General features: G+C 38.5%; 3 protein-coding genes across 15 annotated transcripts in view; 2 read left to right on the top strand and 1 right to left on the bottom strand.

Annotated features, from left to right (window-relative positions):
* The first annotated feature begins 417 nt into the window (after positions 1–417).
* Positions 418–12,790, top strand: LOC128086617 (fibrinogen-like protein 1-like protein). Of its 11 annotated transcripts, none has more exons than XM_052695442.1 (5): positions 418–1,887; positions 3,284–3,453; positions 3,931–6,014; positions 8,447–9,147; positions 10,199–12,790. In XM_052695442.1, exons 3-4 carry the CDS (start codon positions 5,867–5,869, stop codon positions 9,145–9,147), a joined length of 849 nt encoding a protein of 282 aa, XP_052551402.1. In that variant the 5' UTR covers positions 418–1,887; positions 3,284–3,453; positions 3,931–5,866; the 3' UTR covers positions 10,199–12,790. The 11 variants fall into 11 exon arrangements, 7 of the variants coding, with proteins under 7 accessions (XP_052551402.1, XP_052551405.1, XP_052551403.1 ...); XM_052695445.1 differs by having other exon boundaries at positions 3,284–3,416; XR_008209436.1 differs by lacking the exons at positions 418–1,887; positions 3,284–3,453 and having other exon boundaries at positions 3,918–6,014; positions 10,199–11,599; positions 12,329–12,790.
* A 103-nt stretch (positions 12,791–12,893) lies between these two features.
* The window catches only part of CHRM5 (cholinergic receptor muscarinic 5), a 52,449-nt gene continuing 40,973 nt past the window's right edge, over positions 12,894–24,369 (bottom strand). Inside the window, exons 1-2 of one of the 2 annotated variants that reach the window (XM_052695436.1) lie at positions 17,876–17,995; positions 12,907–17,049 (exon numbers count right to left, since the gene is read on the bottom strand). In XM_052695436.1, coding sequence (XP_052551396.1) covers positions 15,389–16,975 — 1,587 coding nt within the window. In that variant the 5' untranslated portion in view covers positions 16,976–17,049; positions 17,876–17,995 and the 3' untranslated portion in view covers positions 12,907–15,388. Of the gene's footprint in view, positions 17,050–17,875; positions 17,996–24,369 lie in introns of those variants that run through there. The other variant, XM_052695435.1, reaches the window with a different exon arrangement.
* Positions 21,456–24,369, top strand: part of AVEN (apoptosis and caspase activation inhibitor) — a 103,628-nt gene continuing 100,714 nt past the window's right edge. Inside the window, exon 1 of one of the 2 annotated variants that reach the window (XM_052695437.1) lies at positions 21,456–21,767. In XM_052695437.1, the coding sequence (XP_052551397.1) occupies positions 21,516–21,767 (252 nt within the window). In that variant the 5' untranslated portion in view covers positions 21,456–21,515. Of the gene's footprint in view, positions 21,768–23,472; positions 23,605–24,369 lie in introns of those variants that run through there. The other variant, XM_052695439.1, reaches the window with a different exon arrangement.

Raw genomic sequence — 24,369 nt, forward strand, 5'->3', positions numbered from 1 at the left:
AGGTAAAGCTGTTGTACTGACATCAAGATTTGCACGTTACTGAATTCAGCTTGTCCATAGCATCCCTCTCAAATGTATGTCTAACCTTAAAAATTCCAGAGTAAAGGGATTTTTTTGTATGTTAAGTTTGAATGTTCAACTACAATATACTTAATATTTGTACTTAATGTATTGTACGTTTTACTTAATTATCTTGTTTTCCAGAGTGACCATTACTCTATCGAATAGAAAAAAAAATATTTTTCTTTCTGGATAAATCTATGCTGGATACTTTTCACTGCCTTATTAACCTTCTGGGGGCGGGGGGGATTTATTGTATTTATGTATTTATTTATTTATTTATCCTTTGATTCTCTTGTTTTTCTCCCTTTTTAAATAACAGGTTCCTGGTATGCTCCACTGGAGTCATCTGGGGCTTGCAAGCATTTCTATGGGTTATGTTCAGTCAGGGATAGATGTCTTCATTTCTCCAAATAACGGTTCATCTCGCAAATAATGAATACATAAAAAAAATTTAGAAGCTGTATTGAAAATGGTGTTATATGTCATGAATTTCAGCAGTTTAAAATAACTGGTTTCTGCTTTGTTAGGCAATCTCATGTTTTGCATGCCATTGCCAGCTCAGAGGAGCAAGTAAAAATTGTTAAAAACATTTTTTTTAACTGTTCCTATTTGAAGATACAAAAGTGCGTTTAGTCAAGATTGCAGAGCAATCCAGTTCAAGTTGTTCAAAAGCACAGAAGTGTCTCTAAAGACTGGGGTCATCCTGTCTCCTTCCACCTGCCCTGCTGAGCAGTCTTCTGTATATCAAAATTTTTGTTTGAAGTAACTATTCAGTGAGATCTTTTTTATATTTTATATGTGGTTTGCATTGCTAGAACTTTCTCCCTTGAGTTCCTTGTTCTGCTGAACAGATAGCTATGTGAAAGTTAGCATTTGCACATGTTTCTGTCAACAGTACTGATCCATAAATCCCCTGTTTGAAGCCTTTTGAAGTACCTGGATACACAGGTTTCTAGCTTGTGCCACACTCTGTGCCATAATATTTACTGGCACCTGCTGATATTTGTACCCAAGCTCCTAAGGTAAATTAAATTAATTTTTGAAGTAATGCTGCTTTGCCCTTGCTGGAACTGATAACTTCACTGTATTGGTCAGATAGGAATGCTTTTCACATCCCTTACAAAAACAGGCCAATTAGCTGTCCTGTGGTATCCAGGTTGTCTTTGCAACTAACATCAGAGCCTGATGAAGTAAGTTGTTCAGTTTCAGTCAAATTCTCCCTTTTTAAAGGTAAGTTATTTGTTTAAATACTTGTTAAAATAAACAGAACTATTTAAAAATAACTTAAAAATAAGAGTTGCATTGGAATAATTAAAATAATATTTGCCAATTAAAGGCAAGCAGATTCAGAGGAATAATTGAAATGTCAGCATATTATGGGGAAGGAATATGCGGTCACTGGGTTGAGACATTAAATATCTTAATTAATATGGCTAACAAGTCAATACAATAATGATTATTTTAAAACCTGTATATGACACAAAACCTTACCAATGTAAAGTAGTCCTAACTTGCCATGATTACATAATTTTCAGGACTAAAAAAATGTTCTCAAAATACTTGACCAAGAGCAGAATATCATAGATACTCAGAACAACTACAGTATTTGCTGGAACAAACGTATAATTGTTAATATAATTAGAAAATGATGTTAACTAAAAACTGCCTAATTACTCACTTACAGAAATTAAACCCAGCACTTTGAGGACATAGCCAAAAGGCTAGGGAAAGGTGGTTCATTTGGCAGAGCTGCAGGACAGGTCGTATGCCAGAATTGCCCTGTGACTGGCCCGTTTCACAGCGGAACACAGCCAAGCACACCAGGTATGGTACATTCCCTGAACCTTGCAGAGTCCCCTCACCCAGCCTGTCACTCATGCCCACTGAGGTGTAATATGTAATGGTTTCTGTTGTTTGAAGTTTTCAGGTACATAAATAGCTGCCTTTCTCAGCACAAATAAACAGGTGCTGTTACCTGCTCTCTTCTAATTAAATGCTTCCCACTTCATTTCTACTCTTCCAGTTGAGATAGAAGAGTGGAAATCAAAGAGAAGCAAAGGGGAAGGTAGTAAATAAAAAGGGGAGGAGGTATACAGTGATGGAAAATGAAGAAATCAAAAGCACAAAACAAACATATATCCCAGTTTATAGCTAGGCGATAGGAAACCTGCCACCACTTAAGTCAGTGGTATTTTCTGAAGTATATTTTAAATTGTCAGAGTGGGAAGACACCTTCTGCCCTTCCTTAGTATGTTATTTCAGCAAGATCTGTATGCCTTCAAAGTATTATTTAATAAGATACAGCACAGTGTTTTCATACTCTAGTCACTACCTATAAAGCTTGATACTAACCAGAAGTTAGATACATCAAACATGAATATCAGTATCTTAGTTTCAACTGAGATGGAATTGTTTTCTTCACAATGTCTGGCATGATGCTGTGTTTTGGTTCTAGGAAAAAAACAATGTTGGTAACAGTGATGTTTATAGTTGCCTACTGAGCCAAGGCTAGTCACAGTGAGGGACCTGAGGAGCTGGGAGAGAATGGAATTGGGACAGCTGACTTAAACAAGCCAGAGGGATATTCTATACCATATGATATCAAGTGGAAAGAGTTTTGAAGGGGTTGGGAGTTCATGATCTCTCTCTTTGCTGCTCAGGGGGCTAGTTTGGCATCATCTGGGGAGTGGTGAGCAATTACTTGTGCATTACTTGTTAAATATGTTGTGGTGGAAGCCCCATCCCTGGAGACATTCAAGGTCAGAATGGGAAGGGCTCTGAGCAACCAGGTCTAGCTGTGTCACTGTTCTTTGCAGGGGACTGGATGACCTTTAAGCGTCAAACAATTCTATAAATCTGTGATAATGCAATGAGCATGGAATGTGTGTTCTTCAGCTTTTCTCTGTGATTGACCAGTGCCAGAGAAAAGGTACTGTTCTGACTCCTTGTGGTCATTCACATGTATAGTAAGTGTTATTTGTTCTTTAAAAATGAAAAGAAATATCAATGAGTTTTAAATGTTATAGATAAATCTTTCATAATACATTCTGTTGAATGTATGTATTTCATTGTTGCAATATATTGCATATGTTGTGATTTCACTGAGAATGAATAATTGAACAGGAATTACACATAGAACAAATCCTCGAGTAAAACTTACACAGGACTTACATGTTTTCCACATTTTAATTGTTTTTTTTTTTTTTTTTTTTTTTTTCAGAGTAGAAAGTGTTCAAACTGGGCTGCAGGTTGGATCAAAGAGTACAAATGTGTTGGCTCATCTTGCTCTAGTTTAGATGTCATCTGGAAGTCATTCAGATAGATAACACAACCTTCAGATACAAGAAAATACGGTGACAATTAATTCATCTACTTCACTACCTTTTTGATGTAAATGAATGTTAATCAACACTTGATAATCCAAATAAACTAAAATAGAAACCTATTGACCAGCCTGTTCTGCTTTTGCTTTTTCTCTTTTTATAGCTTTGAAGCAGTGCTTTATGTTTTAATTTCATGCTTTGATGTGAATGGGCCTGAAGGAACAAGATGGTTTGGGGTCAGTTTGATTGATTTCTTCCTTATGCTTTAAAAACAAGTTGACTATAGGATTTTAAATGTGATTAGCAATACAGCATCTCGTCGATTTACCAGTGCAAAAATGATGTAGTACTTTTCAGCATCTAACTTCAGGTGTATAAACAACATACGTAATTTTCTGAAATAAAATTTCTTTGCTATGTTTATTCATTAATTGGGAAAATAATTGATCTATTTATTAATCTAAGTAATTAATTTAGTTATGCTGTTATTTTAATCCTTATGGAAGAACTTTGTTCTTTATGATTCATATATTCTTACTTGCAGATGTAATATGTCAGAGCAAAGTCCACCAGAGTGAAATAACGAAGATGCAATTTTGCTGCACTTCTACATTTGAGATAGTGTGTTGGAGCTGATTTATTCACCTGAACTTGAGTAGCAGGCAAAGTACAACTGTAGAGTATGAGCTCATACATTTGTGTGCACTTGTTTCTTTGTCAAGCTTCACTGTAAGAGGTAAGGTATCTTCCTGCTGTTTTCCTCAGTTGCTTTCTTAATAACTTATAATACCAATTTCTATTCTAGAACAAATTGAATCTGTAAATTATTTCAATGGACTCAGTAAATGTGAGGGAAGAAAAAGGACTGACTTGCTCAGAAATGCTAGAAGAAGGAAACAGCTAACCTGGAAGCTTTAGGTCTGAATACAGATTTCCTAATGTTTTATAATGTTGGTGGGATAGGTTTAGATTTACAGTCATTTCTAATAATTTTAAAAATAATAATAGAAGCTTTCAGTGAAGGGGGTACATGACAGTAGGAAATGCAAACATAACAGAACTTAAGTACTGTAGGGGAAACCATGTGCAGAATTTTTTTTTTTTTTTAATAGTATCTCAATGTCAAATAACCAACTTTGGATGTAATAGGAAATTGTATGTTAATAGTAAATCAGAATTATTACTGTATTGCCGTAAGTAGAATAAGCAAATTCTGTTTTGCTGTTTTTCTGCCTGATAAGTACAAAAACCAATTCTCAAGCCTGACTTCTATTACAGTGATATATTTTGAACATTTTTAAAAACGTGTTCAATGCTTTTTCACTCTGGAAAACTGTTTTACTGGATCTGCTGCTGAATCTTTAGATTCATAAGGAGTGTGGCTTTATTGCAGTGTAAACCACTGTGGAGAAAGGAGCTGGCCTGTGTAGGCTCTGTGCTGACACTGGCAGGAAATATGCTCTGACCAAAGAGCTGTTTGGTAGAGATATATATTCAGCCTTAATCACAGAATCCTAGAACCACAAGGTTGGAAATGACCTATAAGTCCAACCATATATGATGTAAAGGCTTTGGCTAAATTTTAAGCAAATTTGTCCTTGGAGAGCATGGGAGATGTTATTCCGATTCAGTTTGAGCTTTCACTGATATAGAAATACTTCATTCAGACTGGAATGTGTTTAGGTGAGGACCCCAATAACAGCCTGAGACTTCTTTCTGTATTGGATGAAGAGTTACTAAAGAAGTAACCCAAAAAAGAGGACAGAATGAGGTTCAAAGCACTTTTGATTCCAAATATTGAACCCCTGTGTGTCTTGAGATTGAAGAAAAGTGGAAGAGTTCCTTTTTGTTTTGTTTATTGAGCTTTTTTTCCAGATCTGATTTAAGCCTGTGAGTTAAGCCTGTGACCTGTTCTTTATAGCTATGGATGGAAATTCATCCAAAATCAAGTCCAGAATTGCTGAAGTGAATTCTTCAGTGTATGGGAATATTCATGGTACTAGAAAGGCATGGGATTGAGTGTTGTTTGAAATTCAGAGAGTTGGAAGAGCTAGTGCTCCTGATTGTGCCAATTTGTCCATCAGTGCCTCTGCTTCAATACTATTCACATACATGGGGAATAAGCAAACTTCAGTTCTGATAGATGTAAGACGTCCTTCTAAGGTATGTCATTACATTATTTTCTGTTACGTTTGGTTACAGATAATTAGGTTGTTCTAGGTACAGTGTAAGTGATACAACACAGGGCTCCATGTCAGAACAACCACCAGCTGGAAGTACTGTGAAACATCAGGAAAGGGAGATACACTTGAAAGATGGAAGAAGCCATTTTTGACAGAGGCTCTCACTGAAACCAGGTGTTTCAATACCTTTCTCCTAAAAGAGAGAGAACTGTACTAAAGGTCATAAACGTTTCCATTTTCAGTTGCAGTCTGTATTATAGCTGTGGACTGTTGCAGGAGGGCTGATTCTGAAAAAAGATGCTATTGAAGAGTTCAGCGGGATTTCTTCTGATCTTCTTCTCCCATTGCACTGTGCTGGTGACCACCAAAGAGGCAGTGATCTTAGCTAATGCCCACCTTCTGTCTCAAAGACATTATGACAGACTGGCTAACATCAATGATAAAGGTACTCATGAAGGGTGAGTGAGTAATCTGGGTGTGTGCGGTGCTTTACTGTATTGCTTTGTGGAATGTTTTCAGCATATTTGAAAGTTTGCTCTGCAACAGTACTTTGAAATAGGAACGTGTCCTGTCCCAAAGTTCAAAATCTTCAAATCTCTTGCTAAGCTGACCTAATTCAAGAGGAATTAACAGTTAAAAATATTTTTCTAAAAAATATTTTGTTGCCTTTTAAGAATTATTCAGTCATGACAGTCATGTCTGGATTACATCTGTCACATCAGGACCTGAACCCCATTGATACTTATAACTAATAGAGATATTGCCTGCCTACCTAGCTTGCAAGGTCCAACTTGGTAGGCTTTCTAATACATTTGCTGGAGTAAATCCCACATAAAATGCAGACAAAGTGAGTAGTGTATTTGGTTTAGTTTCCTCCTTTGACTGCTGGCATTTGAGGGTCTATAAAATTCACTTTTTAAATTAATTCTGCAACAACCAGCTTGAATAGTTTTCTCATGTGGTTGATAGAAGCTGTTCTGTTTTGCATGAATAACATTCACTGGGTAAATACAAGTGTCACTGTGTGTATTGCTGGATTGAAGACCTCTCTCTACTTAAATGGCCATTCTCTAAACTTGCCGGATCAGATTTGGAGTCAGACTGTCTACCAGAGGAATGCTCTGAAAACTGTGGTCCAGCTTTTATGTGACTGCATTTGAAGTCTTTCTCTTTTAGGATGTGTGATAATTTCTTGCAGATAGTAATGAGACAAAGTATTTTATTCATGTCTGGAGATTCTGTTTGGCAATGAAAAGCCTAGAAGTAAGACCTCAGAAAGCCTATATGCTTCTGTAAATCTGCCCTGAGTGCCTTAGAGCACCAGAAAATGTCTGAATATCAGATATAAAAGGCTATATTTAACACAGTGAGGATACTATGCATAGTAGTATTCAACAAGTTTAGTCCAGCTGGACTTTTCAGAGTCTGCATTACAGTTCTTCATACCCTGATATTAAATCAGAGAAGGCATTGTAATTTCAGTAAAAGCTGAAAAGGGCGATGACTTAGGTAGAAAAGTAAACAGTAAAGTCAAAGGAGTCTGGGAATGTTTGCTTCTAAGTGTGTACTTATTAAGTATTAGTATTATTAAGTATACTGAAACAATAGTAGGAATGTACTGAAAAAATTCCATTCTTTACGTAATGTAGAGGAATGTCAATACGAAGAGCCAGAATGTTACAGAAAAAAAATAATCAGATATTCTTAAGTAATACTGATGGGATAAAAAATAAAGTATGAAATTCCAGATTTTACTTCAAGGTTAGGACTTACCAGTTACAAAAATCCAAAGATGGAAGTCTAGATTAACGGAAACGAAATGCTGCAAGTTCAATCATTGAATTCATCAGCAGAAATGTTTTTAAAAAGACTATGGATAAATCAGAGGCATCAAGTAAGGCCATCTGCAGTACAATGTGTAAATTTAATTCACATTCCAGGAGATAAATTTGCAGCTGAAAAGCTTCTAAAACAATTGAGAACCGGAAGATTTATCTTACACAGAATAATAACAGAACATTTTTAGCGTAACAGAATTCACCCTAACTAAACAAAGGCTGATTAAAAATTTAGCTGTCCTCATTGTGCATGACAGCGTATAACCAGGGAAGAATGTGTTCAGTAAAGGATTAGCAGGGAGCCTCTGGTCAATGCTTTTATCACGGAAAAGTATTTTTTTTTTTTTTCTGAGCTTATTATTATTTTTATATTTGGAAATATTTTTCCTTTGTTGCTTTTTGACAATTTTTTGAAAAAAACCTGTGCCTCCCTGAAATATTCTAGCCTTCCAGAAGAATGCTTCTGGTGAAAACAAAGCAACTGAGTTCTAAATACAGTATCTAAATTCCTATCAGTTATCGACAGGACCGAGCTTAGAATTTCCTAGCTCTGAAAAACTGTCATATTACATCACAGGTGATCTTTAAGAAATTTTTCAATAGAAACATAAAATGATTAAGTCTTCGTTAAATATAAATTAAAAATTCTTTGTTAAATACAAATTACAAGTATTTGCTAGTATAATCACATGCCTCTTAGGAGCAAGTGAGGGACTATTTCAACTGGAGGAAGAGTGTATTTGTACATTTTGGCTTTACAATCATACTTCTACCATACATAAAATCACATACGTCTGTATTACAAAATATAACAACACCTTTCAGGAACTTTCCAGTGTGTTTTGCCCTCAAATCATCCTTTTTTTGCCAACTGCATGCCTTTCAGTTGGGCTGAAGTCAGTCTGACTCAGTTTCCAGCCAGATCAAGGCAATGATGCACTTACTCTGGAGGGCAGAGTTTAAAAAAAAAAAATTGAACAGAAATTTAATTTATAACTTTTTTCTTTTTTTTTTTTTTTTTTTTTTCCCCCCTACTTAGACTATCTAAGGGATTGTTTTGAGATTTTTCAGCACTCCAGAGGAAATTCCAGAGATGGTCTTTACATCATCCAACCAAAAGAAGACCCAATTGTTGTCTCTTGTAACATGCAGGATGGTGGCTGGACAGTAATCCAGCACATTACAGCCAACAGTACTGTCGACTTTGATAGAACGTGGCACGATTACAAATATGGGTTTGGCTCTGTTCATGACAACCACTGGTTAGGAAATGAGTACATGCATCAATTAACTGGCGGCTCTGTGCAATATGTACTTGGAGTTAAACTTGTAGACCTAAATGCTGAAATCAAATGGGGACAGTACGAACCATTCCGTATTGAAGATGAAGAAGCTCAATACCGAATCAGGGTTGGCCTATACAAAGGCAATGCTACTGATGCTCTAACTCTGGACACAGAAGCTTACCTCCACGACAACCAGAAGTTCACCACCAAAGACAGAGACAATGACAATTACTTTCAGAATTGTGCCAAACTAGAACACAATGGTATTCCTGGGGGAGGCTGGTGGTATGATGCATGTGCTGGGGCAAATCTAAACCGTAGGAACGTGATATACTGGCAAAAGGACTGCAACAAGAAGCATTTATGCAAGTTTTCATGGATGATGGTCAAACCTGTTGAACACAGCCCACTGTATGCAACTAACTGTTGTCCGTGTCAGAAGGAGGAATTGTAGGTGAGCCATGTATCCTTTAAATGGGACATGGGTTCTTTGTCAAGTGACTGAAGTAAAATCACACTAATTAAATAATAATTGTGATGAAAAAATTAGCCCTTGCAAGAGGTTTGTGATCACATATTGCCCAGGACTGGACCTAAACCATATAGATATCTACCAGTCACAGAAATGAGAAAGATGACCTTTAACAAAAGATTTACACTACCCATTTTATAGTATTTTGGCCGTAGGAGGAGTTAGGTGTGAAATCTGGGAGATATAGCAGATACACATACATACACATGAATTTTAGAAGCTCCAGGATGAATGTTCATCATTAACTGCGCATCTTCACAAATTATGCAGGAAGGAAATTTCAAGGGAAGTACCTATATTTACAAAATGCTTGTCAGAGAGTATTGCGTACCATATGGTAGCATAAAGCCTTTTTTACCTTTAGTGAAAGATATTTTAATATTTTTACTTGGTAGAAGCCTCATCTCCAAATGCTTCTTTAATGGTTCCATATCTAATGAATTACTCAGAACAGTATTTTCTTTCTTATTAGAGCACCTAGAGCTAATGGCTTCATGAGCTTTCCCACTAAAAGCTACTAGTCCAAGGCCAAGTAAAGGCTACTAGCCCACAGCTCCAATTTTTCCTCTTGTTCCATGAAATACTAAAGCTTTTTGTTTGTTTGTTTTTTGTTTTTAGTACCATTGTGCGATAAGAACAGTGTTGGCATTACTTTACATGTGCTGGCTTCAATTGTTTTGGTACTCAACCTTGAGCTTACTTAAACAATGTCTTTTTTTCTCGATTGTAACACAAAGAGAAAGCCTTTAAATTCATGATGAATTCATCTATTTTAAAATCATAAATAAAAGCATTTTGGTTTTGGTAACCTTGAAGATCCTGTTTACTTGTACAAATGATGGGGTTACTTAGAATCTTCTATTTCACACTTTTCAATATAATTGAAATAGCTGAATTACTACTTAAGAGTTTTCATTCTTGTGTTCTACAAATTGCCAGGATAACAATTAGAATATCTTGTATTTTATTGTAGATTTTCAGTTGCAGAAACTCAGGCAACAGATATTGGCGAAGTTCTGCTTTTTAATTAAAAAATGGGATCTTGTCATTGCCATGAAAATTAATTTAGAGACAAATAAACTGTACTGTGTTTAGAGAAGACCAAGACTGGCATGATTACTTGAGAAATTAATTGGAAAATGGAGAAGTCATGAAAGAAAATTCTATTTTTTACATTGCACTGTAACACTTTCAGAAAAAGATACAGGTAAGTTGTGCAGGTGAGGCCAATATAGTGTATATCCATATTTTGCAGCAGGTAATGTTTTGCCTTCAAATTGTGATTAAAAAAAAGAAGTATAATAGAGCAAGAAGTGAATGAATTTATGAACTGAATTGTTGTAATCAAGTCAAATAATGTGGATTCTGCTGCAACTGCATCAGGAAACCTCCAAAGGTTGTAATGAAGATACAAGGAAATTGCTGTCTCCCATAGCTTTTACCCATCAAGTTCCCATCTAGATAGACAGATTCTAACACTACTACCAAAAAACAGCACAAATAATCTTGACATGGAAACATCCAGCTGAAAGCCAGCAGGCTGTATCTGATCCTCAAAGGCAAAGAACCTGCTCTGCAGCTCGCTTATCCTGCTTGGAGGGTTTTGGAGGAAAGGACCTGTGGAATGTGCTCCATGAACAGTTCAGGCATCACCAGCCCAAATCCAGCTGTCCACTCTCTAGTGTTGGCACTCTCTAGTGTAAACTGGAGTCCTACAGACCTCTGCTGACACTGAATTCCAGTATGGGAATTAGATTAGCATATAGTAATAAATGGTCTTAATAGATCTGCAGACAAAAACATGACAAACGTTAATAGTTCAAGCACTGACTTTAATGGAAGTCATGGAGTGTGGTATGTTCCATGCTTCTAAATGAAGAAAGAATGGAAACTACTCTAAGAGCTGGATTGACGATGAAAATAATTAGGAATATTCCAATCCACTCATCAACACTTCTTTCTTAGAGCTTTCAAAGAGAAGGACATGTTGTTTTGGAGCTGAGGTTTGGAAGTACATTTCAAATGGAGAAGCCACTGAGTATACAGAAAATGGTAACTCCAGCTCGTCTGTTATGAACATCGGAGGAAAGTCATTTGGTTTCCTAATACCCAGGTGACTCCTTCATGTTACTCCTATCTCTATAGAAAGTAAAGAAAATTAATCCCAGAGGTAAATTACATAATTCAGTTGTTTGGTTTTTTTTTACTTTGTTTTCCTAAAGCAAATAATCCAGAGCGAGTAGAAGTGGCTATGTCAGAGTATAATATCACAGAGTAATTTGAGGAAAGTGATGGCCAAATATTCTTATTCAATATGAAGATTTTAGAAATCCCAAACTGTGAAGGGCTGATAGGAAACTGTTTCCTACTAAAGGTAAGGAACTGTTTTTACAAAATTCTATTCAAAATACAGTCTAGTGACAGTCTGCAGGTATTCAGTTCTGAGTTTCAAACTGAGTATCTGATTCCATAATAATTGTGTTCTAAGAGAAAACACTATCTTCCAGACTTGCATCAGACTTTTTAATTGTTAAAATGACTTCTGACTTAGGTTTAATATACTTACCACCTCCCAGTGCCTTATTTATTCTTTCGGGTGTATGACTGTCCTTAGGGATGTTTGCATTAAGATGTATTAGTTCAATTAATTTGACATAGATCGTGTGTGGAATTTGACAAGGAGGCAGTGATACAGATTTCTCAAAATGCTCTGTGTAGGAGATAAAATGATCAGAAATAACTCATTAAATAATTAAAAGTAGAAATTGGGACTTTTGTGAGGCTCGACTCCAAAACTGGAACAGAATACATAGGGGGATAAGGAAGTACAATTAAGGATTTTTGCTTAAGTACATCTCTGCATCTCTGGAATCCTCAAGTACATATAAACCAACGCAGTTCATGCTATGGGTACAACTGGGATGAGGAACAAAACTCCACATACAAAAATACCTTTCAGCAATTAACAGCAATTGTTAATTGAAGTGCATAGAATAATTATACATTAGAACAATTATGATTAGTAACTAAATTGTAGAATTAAGTTAATGGAAAAATATTTTACAGGTTCTCGCTGTATTCACTCTCTATCTCTTCATTTCAGCCTTCCCCAGTTCTGTGAACTCTTTCAAGTCTTTATAAAGTATATTTATGTAAAACGAATGGGTTTCTGAGATTCACGGGGAGACTTGCTTACATAAAAAAGGAGAGACAAAAACAATACCTCTGTTTCCTTTGTGGGAAAATTCAATATTCAAAAATATTTAAATGTGCAAGGTCTCTGAAAAGCTTATTTGGGGATGTATGTTCATACAACTATATTGATAATACATAGATATATAGACAAATATATGTATATGCATGTATAAATAAAGTGCAGTTTAAGAAAAAGTTCTTTTCATAAGTCCACGACCATAATAAATTAAAGGGTCAGTAAAAGGTTCATTAAAAGAGAAATACAGATAATGAGATTGTTTTACATTGCAGAAGCCCCACTACATGTTTAAAGGAGCCTTTATAGAGCTAGAAAACAAAATAAAATTAAGAAACTAAATACTAACTCACACTCTAATGAGCTTTTGTGGTTTCTTTTTTTTTTTTTTTTTTTTAAGGGTAAACATCTCACATAACAATAAAGCAACAAACAGCTCTTAATATAATTCCAGGTCTTTACAATGTACCCAGGTTTGGCAGTGTAATGTCTCACACTGTGAAGTGTTAGCAGCATAGTTTGAGCACACGTTTCACAATTATAGTGAACCAACATTGTTGCATCCATCACCATCTACTCTAATACATTTACTAAGCACAGAGTCCATAAACATTTACACAGCATTCTAGTTCAACAGAAGCCAAAACCAACAAAATATATTCAATTTAATTTTAGAAGTAGAAGCCAATGCTTTACTTTAGAAACAACATCGCAGGTAGCAGCAATAGTTACTATCTCATGAATTTTGCCTGCAGCTACAGCTTATGCCACAGAGGGCATTCATTTGCTAAAAATCAAATGCAGTTTACTGAATGTCCAAACCAATGTAGTATAAAGTTACCTACTGTAATAACTGACATGTACGTAGTTACTGCACACAGAAAAAGCTCTGGTAGTGACAGAGGAAAGTTGATGAAAGGGTCTTTGAAAAGACCAATGCATTCTTTTAATAAGTAGTCATATGCTAATGCACACAAAGTATTAGGCACAGTGTGGTGTGTAAAAGATCAATCGAGTGAACTCCAAGAATGTATTTTTACATTACTACACTGCTAATCTTTCACTGACAGTTTTTCCCTCTGGAGATTGAGGATAAAAAGTATTAATTACTTGTACTGTGATTGCTGACATGAAGGATTTATATATCTGCAGGGAAATATGTTGATGATACTCTAATAAATTATATGAATGATTCTGCTGGGAGCAGTGTTATGTTCAGGATGAACTAACGTGATCCCTGAAATATGCAGCTGAGTCTCATCACTGCTGCACTGTCCCCCTAATGTGTATAATAGCTAAAAAAATAAACACTGGCCCAAATTTCTACTTCAGAGCATCTCACCCTGAATTTTGATAGAGGCTAGAACTGAATCTGGACTTTTGAGGTGGACTCAGTGAGGTGTGTGAAATTCTTTCTCTGTTACTCATAAGTATTTGTGTACTTTAAAATTTCACTCCTCATGAATCCTGTCACCACTAGCATATTTTTCTACCACTATGAGCCAGGCATTGTTTCCATTCAGTCAGTGGCTTTGTGCTAAAAGCTGCCCTGCCTTCACATACTTACTTGTCAAGGGTGTGCGACTTCTCCCAGTCTAACACAGATACCAGATAGGCACATGAATGTCTTTACCGCATTCAAAGCCCTGGCAAACCTCAGCTACTGGACAGGTGATCAGCTCACTGCAGCTGTACCCGGAGTCCCAGGAGCCACAGCCCCAGGTGGGATTGTCTCCAGCCCCCAGTGTTGCAGCAGACAAAGTTCTGCTGGAGTGGGAAACTTCTATTTCCAAACACCTGATGCTGATTAGTATTTGTAAAGATATTTAGAGATAGAAGTGCTATGAAAGCACAAAACTTTTATACAGATAATGGAGAAATACTTACAAAATATTTCTTCTTTCAGAAATACCAATTTTGCCATGGCTTCCAATAATTTTGTGATAGGTAGGTGAATTTGCAGGGCATTGATGCACATTTTTGTGCACTTGCAAGGGGGAGTGCAATAGAGAGACTGCAAGAAGGATTTGACTTATCTCCCACACACTGTAAAATAGACAAACTGTATCCATCCTTATAGTCAGTTCTGGTCAGTACTACTGTCACTACTGCATAAATTTAAAATGTATTCTTCTGAGGCATTAGGAAATGAAGAAATACAAATTCATAGATATCTGCTAACTATCACCATGTTTAGATAACACTGACTTGCAGGATGGAACTGAGATGTGCAGGATGTAACTGCAGGATGTGTGAGATGTGGACTGGATCCTCCTTATATGAAATACATTATCTGATTCCTTCCCTGTGAGCCCTTCTTCTGTCTCCCCAGAAAAGACATCTTAAAGTGCAAATTTTCTTAGTATTACATTCTCCTGTAGTAAGTGTATTCTTTTGGAATAGTAAGAATCTCCCTAAATCCCTAATCTCCCTAGTATTGATAACAGTATTTCCCTCTTTAAATAGTCCTTATTTCATTCCGTAGCATGTGGAAAAGTCTCAAAACAGAAGTAATACGTGTTCCATTGCTTGTTCTATTGAAAAATAAATTGACAATACAGCAGAAAGAAGAAAAGGAACTATAGGAAGAAACAGTTCTGCACTAAGAGGAGACAGGCTGGATAACCTGCCCTGATGACTGGATGATAATCATGTGCTAATTTCTAGAAGTTTATAAGACACACTACAATTTCTCAGGCTGAAAGAAAGGACAGAAGAACCCAAACACAACAATTTTAATGCAGATCTACTGCGTAATCATGAACACCCTGCCAGTAACCACTGACTTCTTTATCCCAAATACACTACTTTCATGCAAAATATCACTTTTTGCTGACTATTTTTTTTAACACATAGACATATAAAACAACAGCTTTGAAAACACGGAATCAAAAGTCCTTTACTAGGCTATGTTAATATCTATTTTTCCATTTATCTCTTATATAGGAGTTGTTATGGCATTCGAGTATTGCCCTGCCAGTACAGTTTCTCTTCCACTTTTTTCTTTTTCCACTGGCAGAAAAGTAGCATCTTAAAAGTTTTCCTGAAAGTTTTGTTACAGAGAGCATAACACATGGGATTAACAGTGCTGTTCACATAGCATAGCCAGTATCCAAGGTGCCACAATGTCAGAGGAATGCAGTCCGAGCAGAATGTGGAGATCAAAACCATTATATTGTAGGGAGTCCATGTGATGATAAAAGCCAAAAGAATGGCACTCAAAGTCTGTGCTGCTTTACGTTCTTTTATAAGAACCATCCTTTTCCTTTTGGTGATTTGGTTATTTATATTTGGATCCATGCTTTTGATGGAAGGATCCTTTGACACAGCAGCAGAACAAGGAGTTATTTTTACCTTACGGCAACCATTGTTGGCTTCTTGAGTGCCATCAGCCTTAACCACCAAGCGGAATTTGTAGGCCACACATTTTTTACTTTTTTGGCCGATGGCAGGTGACAAAAAGTATTGCTGGGTCTCAAAATCGTTTTCTTCAGGTTGGTCTTTGACAACAATATCCTTACTTTCCCTTTCATTAAATTCTTCTTCCTTACCTTTAGATGGACTCCTGTATGCAACTTGGAAAACAGGATCAGTGGCAAGTTTGTCCTCTTCTTCTGATGATGCATAGCTGCTGCAGGTGGTCAGTTGGTCAGCCTTAGCCCACTCAGTGCACGTGCTCACTGCCTGGGATGCCTTCACTGTAGCTGATGTACTTCGACTAGATGAAGACCAGGAAGCCTGACATCTCTCCCTTTTGACTAAGTTTTGTTGCTTGCAACTGAAGCAAGACTTCAGGAAAGCTTTTCGAGGCTTTATCGTCTCAAATTCGGCCACAGACTCAGAACCCTGAAGTTCAGCGAGGTCCTTGGTACGTTTCTCAGTCTCTTTGTAGATGCGGCAATATAAAATGGTCATCACTGACACTGGAATGTAAAAAGCAGCAATTGCAGTACCAAAAGTGATAATGGGCTCGTATAAAAACTGTATCTGGCATTCCTCAGGGGGTACTGTTCGTTCACCCACAAAATACTGCCAGCATAATATTACAGGTGCCCATAGAATGAAGGAGATTAGCCAAGCCAGGCCGATCATGATGCCAGCTCTTTTGGGCGTGCGTTTAGCTCTGTATGTCAAAGGCCTTGTGATGGAAAAATATCTGTCAAAGCTGATGACTAGGAGGTTCATGACTGAAGCATTGCTAGCTACGTAATCCAGCGCTAGCCACAAGTCACACGCCAGGCTTCCAAGAGACCAATGGCCTATGAGTATATAAGAGGTATAGAGGTTCATAGAAAATATTCCAATGATGAGGTCTGCACAGGCAAGACTGAGCAAGTAATAGTTGTTAACAGTTTTGAGCTGACTGTTAACCTTGAAGGATATCATTACAAGAACATTTCCCACTATGGTTATTAAGCTTACAATTGCAGTTACAGTGGCAATAGTAATAACTTCCCAGAGGCTGTGCCCTTCTAACTGTTTATGGTTGATGGATGAACTATTTATAACAGTAGAATTGCTGAATAGATTTACTTCCATTCTTTTTCTTGATCAATTGTCATCAGAATCTTAGCACTCTTGCATATTGTTTTCTGTATATCTTTTGGAGGCAGCTGTAAAAATAAAAGGAAAAAAGAGAAAAAGAAAGCAGCTCATTAAATAGCACAGACTTCCATTAGATATACCTTGAAACACTTGCAAAGCAATCCATCAAATTATTTGTGTTCTCTTTCTGTATTGTCATAACTGTTTCTATCATTGTGAACTAAATAAAACACACATGTGTTCTAGGACAATGTTCTCATGACATTTCTAAATGCAATCAAAACAACTATTGTTTCATAAGATGTTCAATCACACAAGCTCTTACATTTTTAATACCTTAAGAGGCACTCTACATATTGTTAAAGACAGACATTAAAGTTTTGCAGTGTAATGAGACAGTGAGTCATGGTGTTGTTCCTTACAACACTGTGTAGAAGATACGTCAAAATTTCAGAAATGGTCTCTAGAAAATTTGAGGAAGTCACTGTTTCAGAATCCATCAGCAGAAAAGGAACACAAGGGTACTGAAGATGCATAGGGAGACAGTAACCATGCTGGCACGGTGGCACTGGTAAATAATTAGGTGTTAGAAGTGCTCTGCTGGGGAATTTTTAGAGTTAAGCAAATAGAAAAGGACAAAAAAAAAAATGTTTTCAGAAAAATAAGTTTAGCTGAAAAGACTTTTCCCTATAGGAAGGTCTGAGTAAGATAAGGTGAGGAAGTGCTGGAAGGATTGGGTGAGGACAGAAATGAGTAAAATGAAGGGGAGTCATCAATGGATAACCCCAGTGACAAACTGCAACAAAAACAATTTAATACTGTAGACTGCATAAGCAGTAGAAGGAAATGAAACCACTGTTATTATATTAATATATGTATCTCTAATGTCCATACCTTCCTATAGTCTCTCTCATACGGTGTAACTTTTCACTGCTGTTTTCTTGTTTCTGAGAATGCATGCCTGAATCAGGCAATTAGCTTCTTTCACAGATCTCTGCTGGTTTTTAGTTATTCCATCACATCTGATGATGTTAATCATTTGTTTGATGCTTACTCTTTGTAGGCCACATAATTTTGGAATAATCAAGTAGATGTTAGGTTTTTAAAGTCAGAAATAGAAAAGGATGCTTAAATTTATCAGCCATCTACTCAGTAAAAAAACAGGTAAGAAGATTTTTTTTTTTTTTTTTTTTGTAACTGATACGGGTTCAGCTAAAATTATCATATAGGTCACCAAGTCCAACTTTTAAGTCTTCAGGATACAAAATCTCTCTTTTGCAGTCCTTCCTATCCATTCATACCACTCCTCTTTCATCCTAACTCTTGGAACATTATTTTCTTTGGTCTTTGCAAATGTCTTGCATTAACTGCAAGCTTTCCAGCCTGTAGTTTTCACACATTGTCATCTATTTTAGTGCCCAGTAGCAGGCTCCTGAGTAGATGAATATCAGCTGAATGTATAAATGTTTTATAGCCACTTGCTGAATTTTCAGAAAATAATCTCAATATTTTCCACTGTCATTTTACTTTATATTTTATTTTATATTTTATTTTTTCCTTCACTTTTGTTATCCAGTGTCTTTTAAGTGTCCACAAAAGTATACCAGATTTCTTCTTTAAACATTCCATAAAGACTACCTCTTGTGATGAGATTTGATAACAGTAAGCTTGCTGGTGTACTGAGACCACTGGCTATGACTCTGACTGAAGTGGTGCTTCACCACTTTGTCTCTCTGTCATCTTCTGTCTTATATTTAGACGTCCATAAGTCTGTATCCTGTTTATGCATAATGCATACTGAGTGTAGCTGAACAGGATTTTAGTTCATGTATAGGCCTTGTAGCCTAGCAATAAGCACAGTAATTATAACATATGCATGTCAACCATCTGTATGCTTAGCTTCTCTGGCCTCATGAGCCAGCCTAGCAGCCAAGAATAGCAGAAGTGACACAGCAGTCCCAACAAGCCCTAAGTGAGGGAAGAATTTTCATCCTGGTTCTAGACTCTGCAGAAATCTACAAGAGAAAGGAGATGGAGGCCCTTGCTTCTTGCTTTCTTCACAACAGTTCTTATTAGCAGGGCAGCTGACCTCAGACAGCTAAGCTCTAACTTAGTCAACTGAGCTCCTAGAAAGGGGATGTGCATTTTGCCGGACAACTAACATAGCTGAAACATTGCCAGTAGCTGTACGGCAAGTGAGATTTCAGAAAAACCTTGAGACAGCCTCAAAAAGGCATTAAGTATGAATGTCAATCAAGCACATGAATAAACCTCTATTAACTGGCTGCCTTCTACATTAGAATCATAGAATCATAGAATTATTGAGGTTGGAAAAGATTCCAGGATTGTCCAACCCCAACCTATCCCCACCATGCCCACTAACCATGCCTGACACCTGGGGTTCTGCAACAGGTCAGGAAGATTACAGGAGGCTGAATTTCTTTTTCTTTTTTCTTTTTCTTTTTTTTTCTTTCTATCTTTCTTTTTTTTTCTTCCCTAAAATGTGACACCCTTCTCAGAATAGTAGAGAGTAGAAATTGTAATGCTTTGTCTTTTGCCATAGGCAGCAAGTGAGCAAGTGTGCTCCCCAATCCGATCTTTCACCCTCCCTAAAACTGGAAATTAGAAAAGACTTCTGAAGCTACCCTACGTAGACTGCAGACCACAGAGCAAAAGGAGAAGCAGAACTTGTTGCCCTAACACAACTGCTCTTGGACTGAAATGACTTCAGTAGGGAGAACACAGATGATATGGATATACATTGTAATTAATATTTAAACAAAAGACAGAAGAGCATTGTGAGGGTAAGCGTCCTCACAAAGAGATCCCTAAATGTATCATTTTGGGGAGCCAAACACAGCTCATCTCTTCACAGTGATCCTCTCTGCTGCTACATGAAAACTTAGCTACTTCTTTTCTTTTTGAAGGCTTTTCACACTTTTCCTTCCAGTCTCATTTTTCTTCTTTGCGCCAATTTTACACCAGCACTCTTATATTCACCTACTATCTTTTTTGAATAATTTTGCTTTCTCCATTGCTGTTCTTCATGCTTGGTATGAGTTCCCTATAATCAATGACACAAACTTAGCCATTATCACCAAATAAATCACTCTCACTATCATCATGTTTTCTCCCTAATGGACTGTTTTGCTGACGCCTATGAAAACTGACAGTACCTAAGCAACTCTCATGCAAAGATCTCCTGACATTTTGACCATTTGGATAGCTTCTCATACTGCATCCTCTTGTGCCTCATAGTTCTCTGTTAACACATTATAGTGTTACACATTAAATGTTACACATTATAGTGTTACCTTTTGTTCTTTATTTTTCTGTAACTCGGAGCAACAGTCTATGAATGAGACTTCAGTGTGCTATGGTAACAATTTATGTTAACTGTCTATCACAACAGATTATAATAATAGGGAGATCAGAATTAAATTACAAAATCAAGACGCACATGTACAATACCATGACTTTGCTATCTGCCTCAAAATTATTGACGCATGAACTTCACACTTGTGAGTTGTCATGAATTTGTTATTTTTTGCCAAATATTTCTGATTTTTTTTTTTTGAGCTAGCTGTAAGTACTAATTACTGCGAGATGTTAAATCTGTACATATAGTCAGCTCACAGCTATCTGCAGGCAGATTGTTCATGTCACAGATGAATTGTGCCACAGATGCAGTCACAGCTTGGGTTTAATGGGGTTTATTAGCTCTAGCTCAGTGCTGGGCCTGCTAGGCTGGTGTTGGCTGCACATGGAATTGCTCCAGTGTCTTAGTGACGTGCTTGCTGCTGATGCATCCCCCTAGTAAATGTATTTGCTTGCATGCAGTACTGAAAGCATGCTAATGTTACTGGTTTGCAGTGCATTAAGGCCTAGCAGCAGTCTTTGCTATGGGCAGCAGTAGTGCAGAGATATATAACCCATGATTTCACAGTGTGGGTTTTCTGGCAGCACTGTGCTGTGAGGATTACTGGGTTTAAAAACCCCGTCAAAACAGGTATTTTAACACGTATTTCCAAATGACAGTTTGCACGGGAAAACCAGTGCAGTAACTGTGGGATGGGAGCTCGGTAAACCTCCCTGGCATGGCACGTGGACTCCAGCTCAGGCACAGCAGAGCAAACAGCCTCGCTCGGAGGGACTCGGAGTCCCTGCCCGTGCGCGTGCAGGAACGCCTGACAGACTTTACTTTGCACGGGCTTGCCCGCAACTAGATGTCCGCCAGGGGTTGGTTCCTGTTTTTTCCTCACACGGTGCAGAAACGAACCTCACACAGCTGTAACATCATTGTTTTCTAAACATTACAACGCACTGTTTTGGCACAGACCCGGTCGGGCGCACTGACGTGGCTCGCGCGAGCCGCACCGCCGCGAGCAGGGCAGCAGCCGGGGCCGCCGCCGTGCGGCGCCGCCATTTCCCGCTCTCGCCCTCACGGCCGGCCTCTTTCCGGGAGGAGGCGGGGACCGGCGCGGCACGGACCGTCCCGGCCGCAGGCGGCGCGGGTGAAGGGCGCGGCCCAACCATGCAGCCGGAACGGGGCGGCAGCCGGCCCCGGAGGGAAGGTGGCCGGCACGGCCGGAGACGGCCCGGCGGCGCAGACAAGGCGGCCGAGTCGGCGACCGAAAGCGGCAGCGCGGACGGCCACGGCCGAGGAGGAACCGGGGGCCGCGGGAGAGGCGGCGCTCACGGACACCGAGGAGGCGGAGGCCGCGGGAAGCGAGAGGCTCGGGGCCGCGGGGCAGCGCCGCCACAGGCCGCGCGCGAGCACCGACTGGTAAGGAGGAGGTGGAGGAGAGCCCGCCCTCCGTGGTACGGGAGCGGCCAGAGGCGGAGCCGAGCGTGGCGGGGCCCGGCGCGGGGCGAGTGGCGGCGCTGCGGTCTCTCGCTGCTGTTCGCGCGTTGCAGGGCGGTGGTTTTCTGGCCGAAACCATTTACGGTTTTGTGCTGGGAAATACGCGTCTCTTTTGAGGAGTCTAAGAGTGCAATTAGAGATGAGGTATTGCTGAGTATTTTTGGCACAGGTGGTTACAATGAGTGCGTGCCCGCCCCACCTGCGCGGAACTCGCGAGAACGTGGGGACGGCTTGCAGAGTAGGTACCCCAGTCATGGGAACACGCGTTTGTCACGAGGCGCAGTCACTGGCCCGTGCTTGAGCTAAACATTATGGCTTTTAACAGGTTAAAAATAACGCAAACGTGTCTGCCAGTACCACACTCACACCTTCAGTTTGCTATGGAGATGTTAAAATATTTTATACAGCCCACCATGGTATGAGATCAATGCTATCCCTTCAAAAGCAATTTCCATTAACAACAGCACTTTCTAATTCGGGGTTGAGTGATCTGGCACTACTCCCTCCGTTCGGGTTGCCTTGCGTCCTTGGTTTTATAGCAACATGGAAATACTGACTTTGCCAGGACTGACAAAGAAGGTGCAGTCACAGCCTGGCAGGTTGGTGTTGGCAACAGGTGGGGCTGTCCTGGGGTTGCAGAGCAGCTGCTGTGTCACACTGACTGTATTCTCTTTTGTGGAATTGTGGTTTCCACTGGCCAGTGTTTTGTGTGCATTAGAACACCCGTGGTTGCTGTTGGTTTTCAGAAACTGTAAGATATTTGTTCATTTTGTCGCATGTATATTTTAACACTCATTTTCAGAACAAAAACGCAGCTGTATTGATGCTGTCACCTAGAGTAGGGTTGATAGTTTCCCTTGTATGCAGTATAAGTCTGAGTACATGCTGAAGCGTGCAGACAAGTTTGAGTTCTGTATGTGTGCTCTCATGCACCACAGAGGCATGTGTGGGATTTCAGCACCTGTATTAGCTGAGAAAACTGCCATGGGTTGATTTTCTTTGCATTGCTCTACTGTTTCTTACTAGCTTAAAGCATGTCTGTAACTGTGTTCTCTTCAGTATCGTCTCCATGCACCATAAACAATGCACTCAGTAAAGGAATCAAACATATGTATGCTTTTTTTTTCTTCTTCTTCTTTTTTTTTAATCTGGATTATTAATTGAAATATTTTAGGAAACAGTTGAAACACCTTCTTTTTAGACAGTTTATAATATGTTTTGCCTGAACACTGACTGATATCCTCTTCATCTTAGCTGAGTGTAGTGACTTCATCTCTTTGTCTTAGGCCAAGGTTAGTATGAGTTGTGTGTTTAAAAGTGAAGCCAAACTGAGGGGTTTCCTAGAACTCCACTAATCAGAGTTAAAGCATAATGCTTTTCCTACTCTGGAGGCTTCTGGTCTTAAGTCCTGTGTGCTCTCAGCACATCTGTTGCAGGTCTTGCATTTGTCACATGCTCCTAGCAATCTAGCCACAGTGCTAACACCTGGCAGCCTGCACCTGGGGATGTCTGGTGTTTAAGCCAAGCTAAATGTGTACTGCTTGGAAACAAGGTCTTTCACTTGGCTCTTTTTTTTTCTTTTTTCTTTTTTTCCAACTGTGTGTTCATTTCAGTCTGGTGAATGCTTGGCTGTGTTTTCTGAATGGGTTCAGATCTGACCTGGCAAGAAGTTATCTCCTTTATTTCTGGCTCTCAGTCTTCAGTCTGTTCTGCAAGGCTGCTCGCTTTACCAGCTCAGAGAGAGGGAGTTGGGCCCATCGTAAGTTGTTTATGTGAGAGGGGGCTCTACTTGTTTTAAGCAGTGTAGATCATGTACCTGGAGAGCCAGATAGTAATACTGGGAACGTGAATGGTTTGTCATCTCTTTTTTTTTTTCTGACTGCATGATGGAAAGCCTGCGTCTTCTCTGGAAAACCTCCTTTCTTTTATTTCAGATGAGCCTTCAAGTTCCTTGGAGAAAGGAGATGAAGGACACTGTAATTTTCTAGTTTGGGATTTCCTTGGGCAATTGCAGCCCTTTTGCTTTCCAGGGTAGAACTTGTGAAGTATTACTCTGCATTTCTCACACTGCTGGTCTCACTTGAACATTTTGGAGAAATTTACCTACTAAATTAGGATTCTTCTAGCATTATATAATTATAATTTAGATGACCTAGTTTTATTTCCTGAAAATAATTGTTGTTTAGATTCATAATTATAATTTATATGTTTTATATATATTTTTTAATTTTTTTAGTTTTTTAAATTCATTGTTTGTTCATAAACTATTGCTGTTAACCCTGATACAGAAGTGATTTTTTGATTGCTAAAGCTTTAGTTGCCTGAGGTCTTTTTTGTTTATTGTCAACTTCAAATTGCATGAAAGTAACTGGATTTGGATTTGTTGAGCCTGCAGAACAGTAAAATGCTGGTAAATTAGAGGTGAATGGACTTAGTAAAGCATTGCAAGAGCATTACTAACACTGTACTTCACTTGAGAACTTGGAAATGCCTGGCACTTTTTACAGTGAGCAAGAAATTGGCA

This window comes from Tympanuchus pallidicinctus, unplaced genomic scaffold (assembly GCF_026119805.1).
Source record: "Tympanuchus pallidicinctus isolate F22 unplaced genomic scaffold, pur_lepc_1.0 scaffold3, whole genome shotgun sequence".
NCBI classification, from domain to species: Eukaryota; Metazoa; Chordata; class Aves; order Galliformes; family Phasianidae; genus Tympanuchus; species Tympanuchus pallidicinctus.

Coding starts and splice junctions, on each gene's coding strand:
- LOC128086617 (XM_052695442.1), top strand. CDS start 5,867: ATGCTATTGAAGAGTTCAGCGGGATTTCTTCTGATCTTCTTCTCCCAT. Junction 6,015..8,446: donor GGCTAACATCAATGATAAAG/GTACTCATGAAG, acceptor CCCCCTACTTAG/ACTATCTAAGGGATTGTTTT.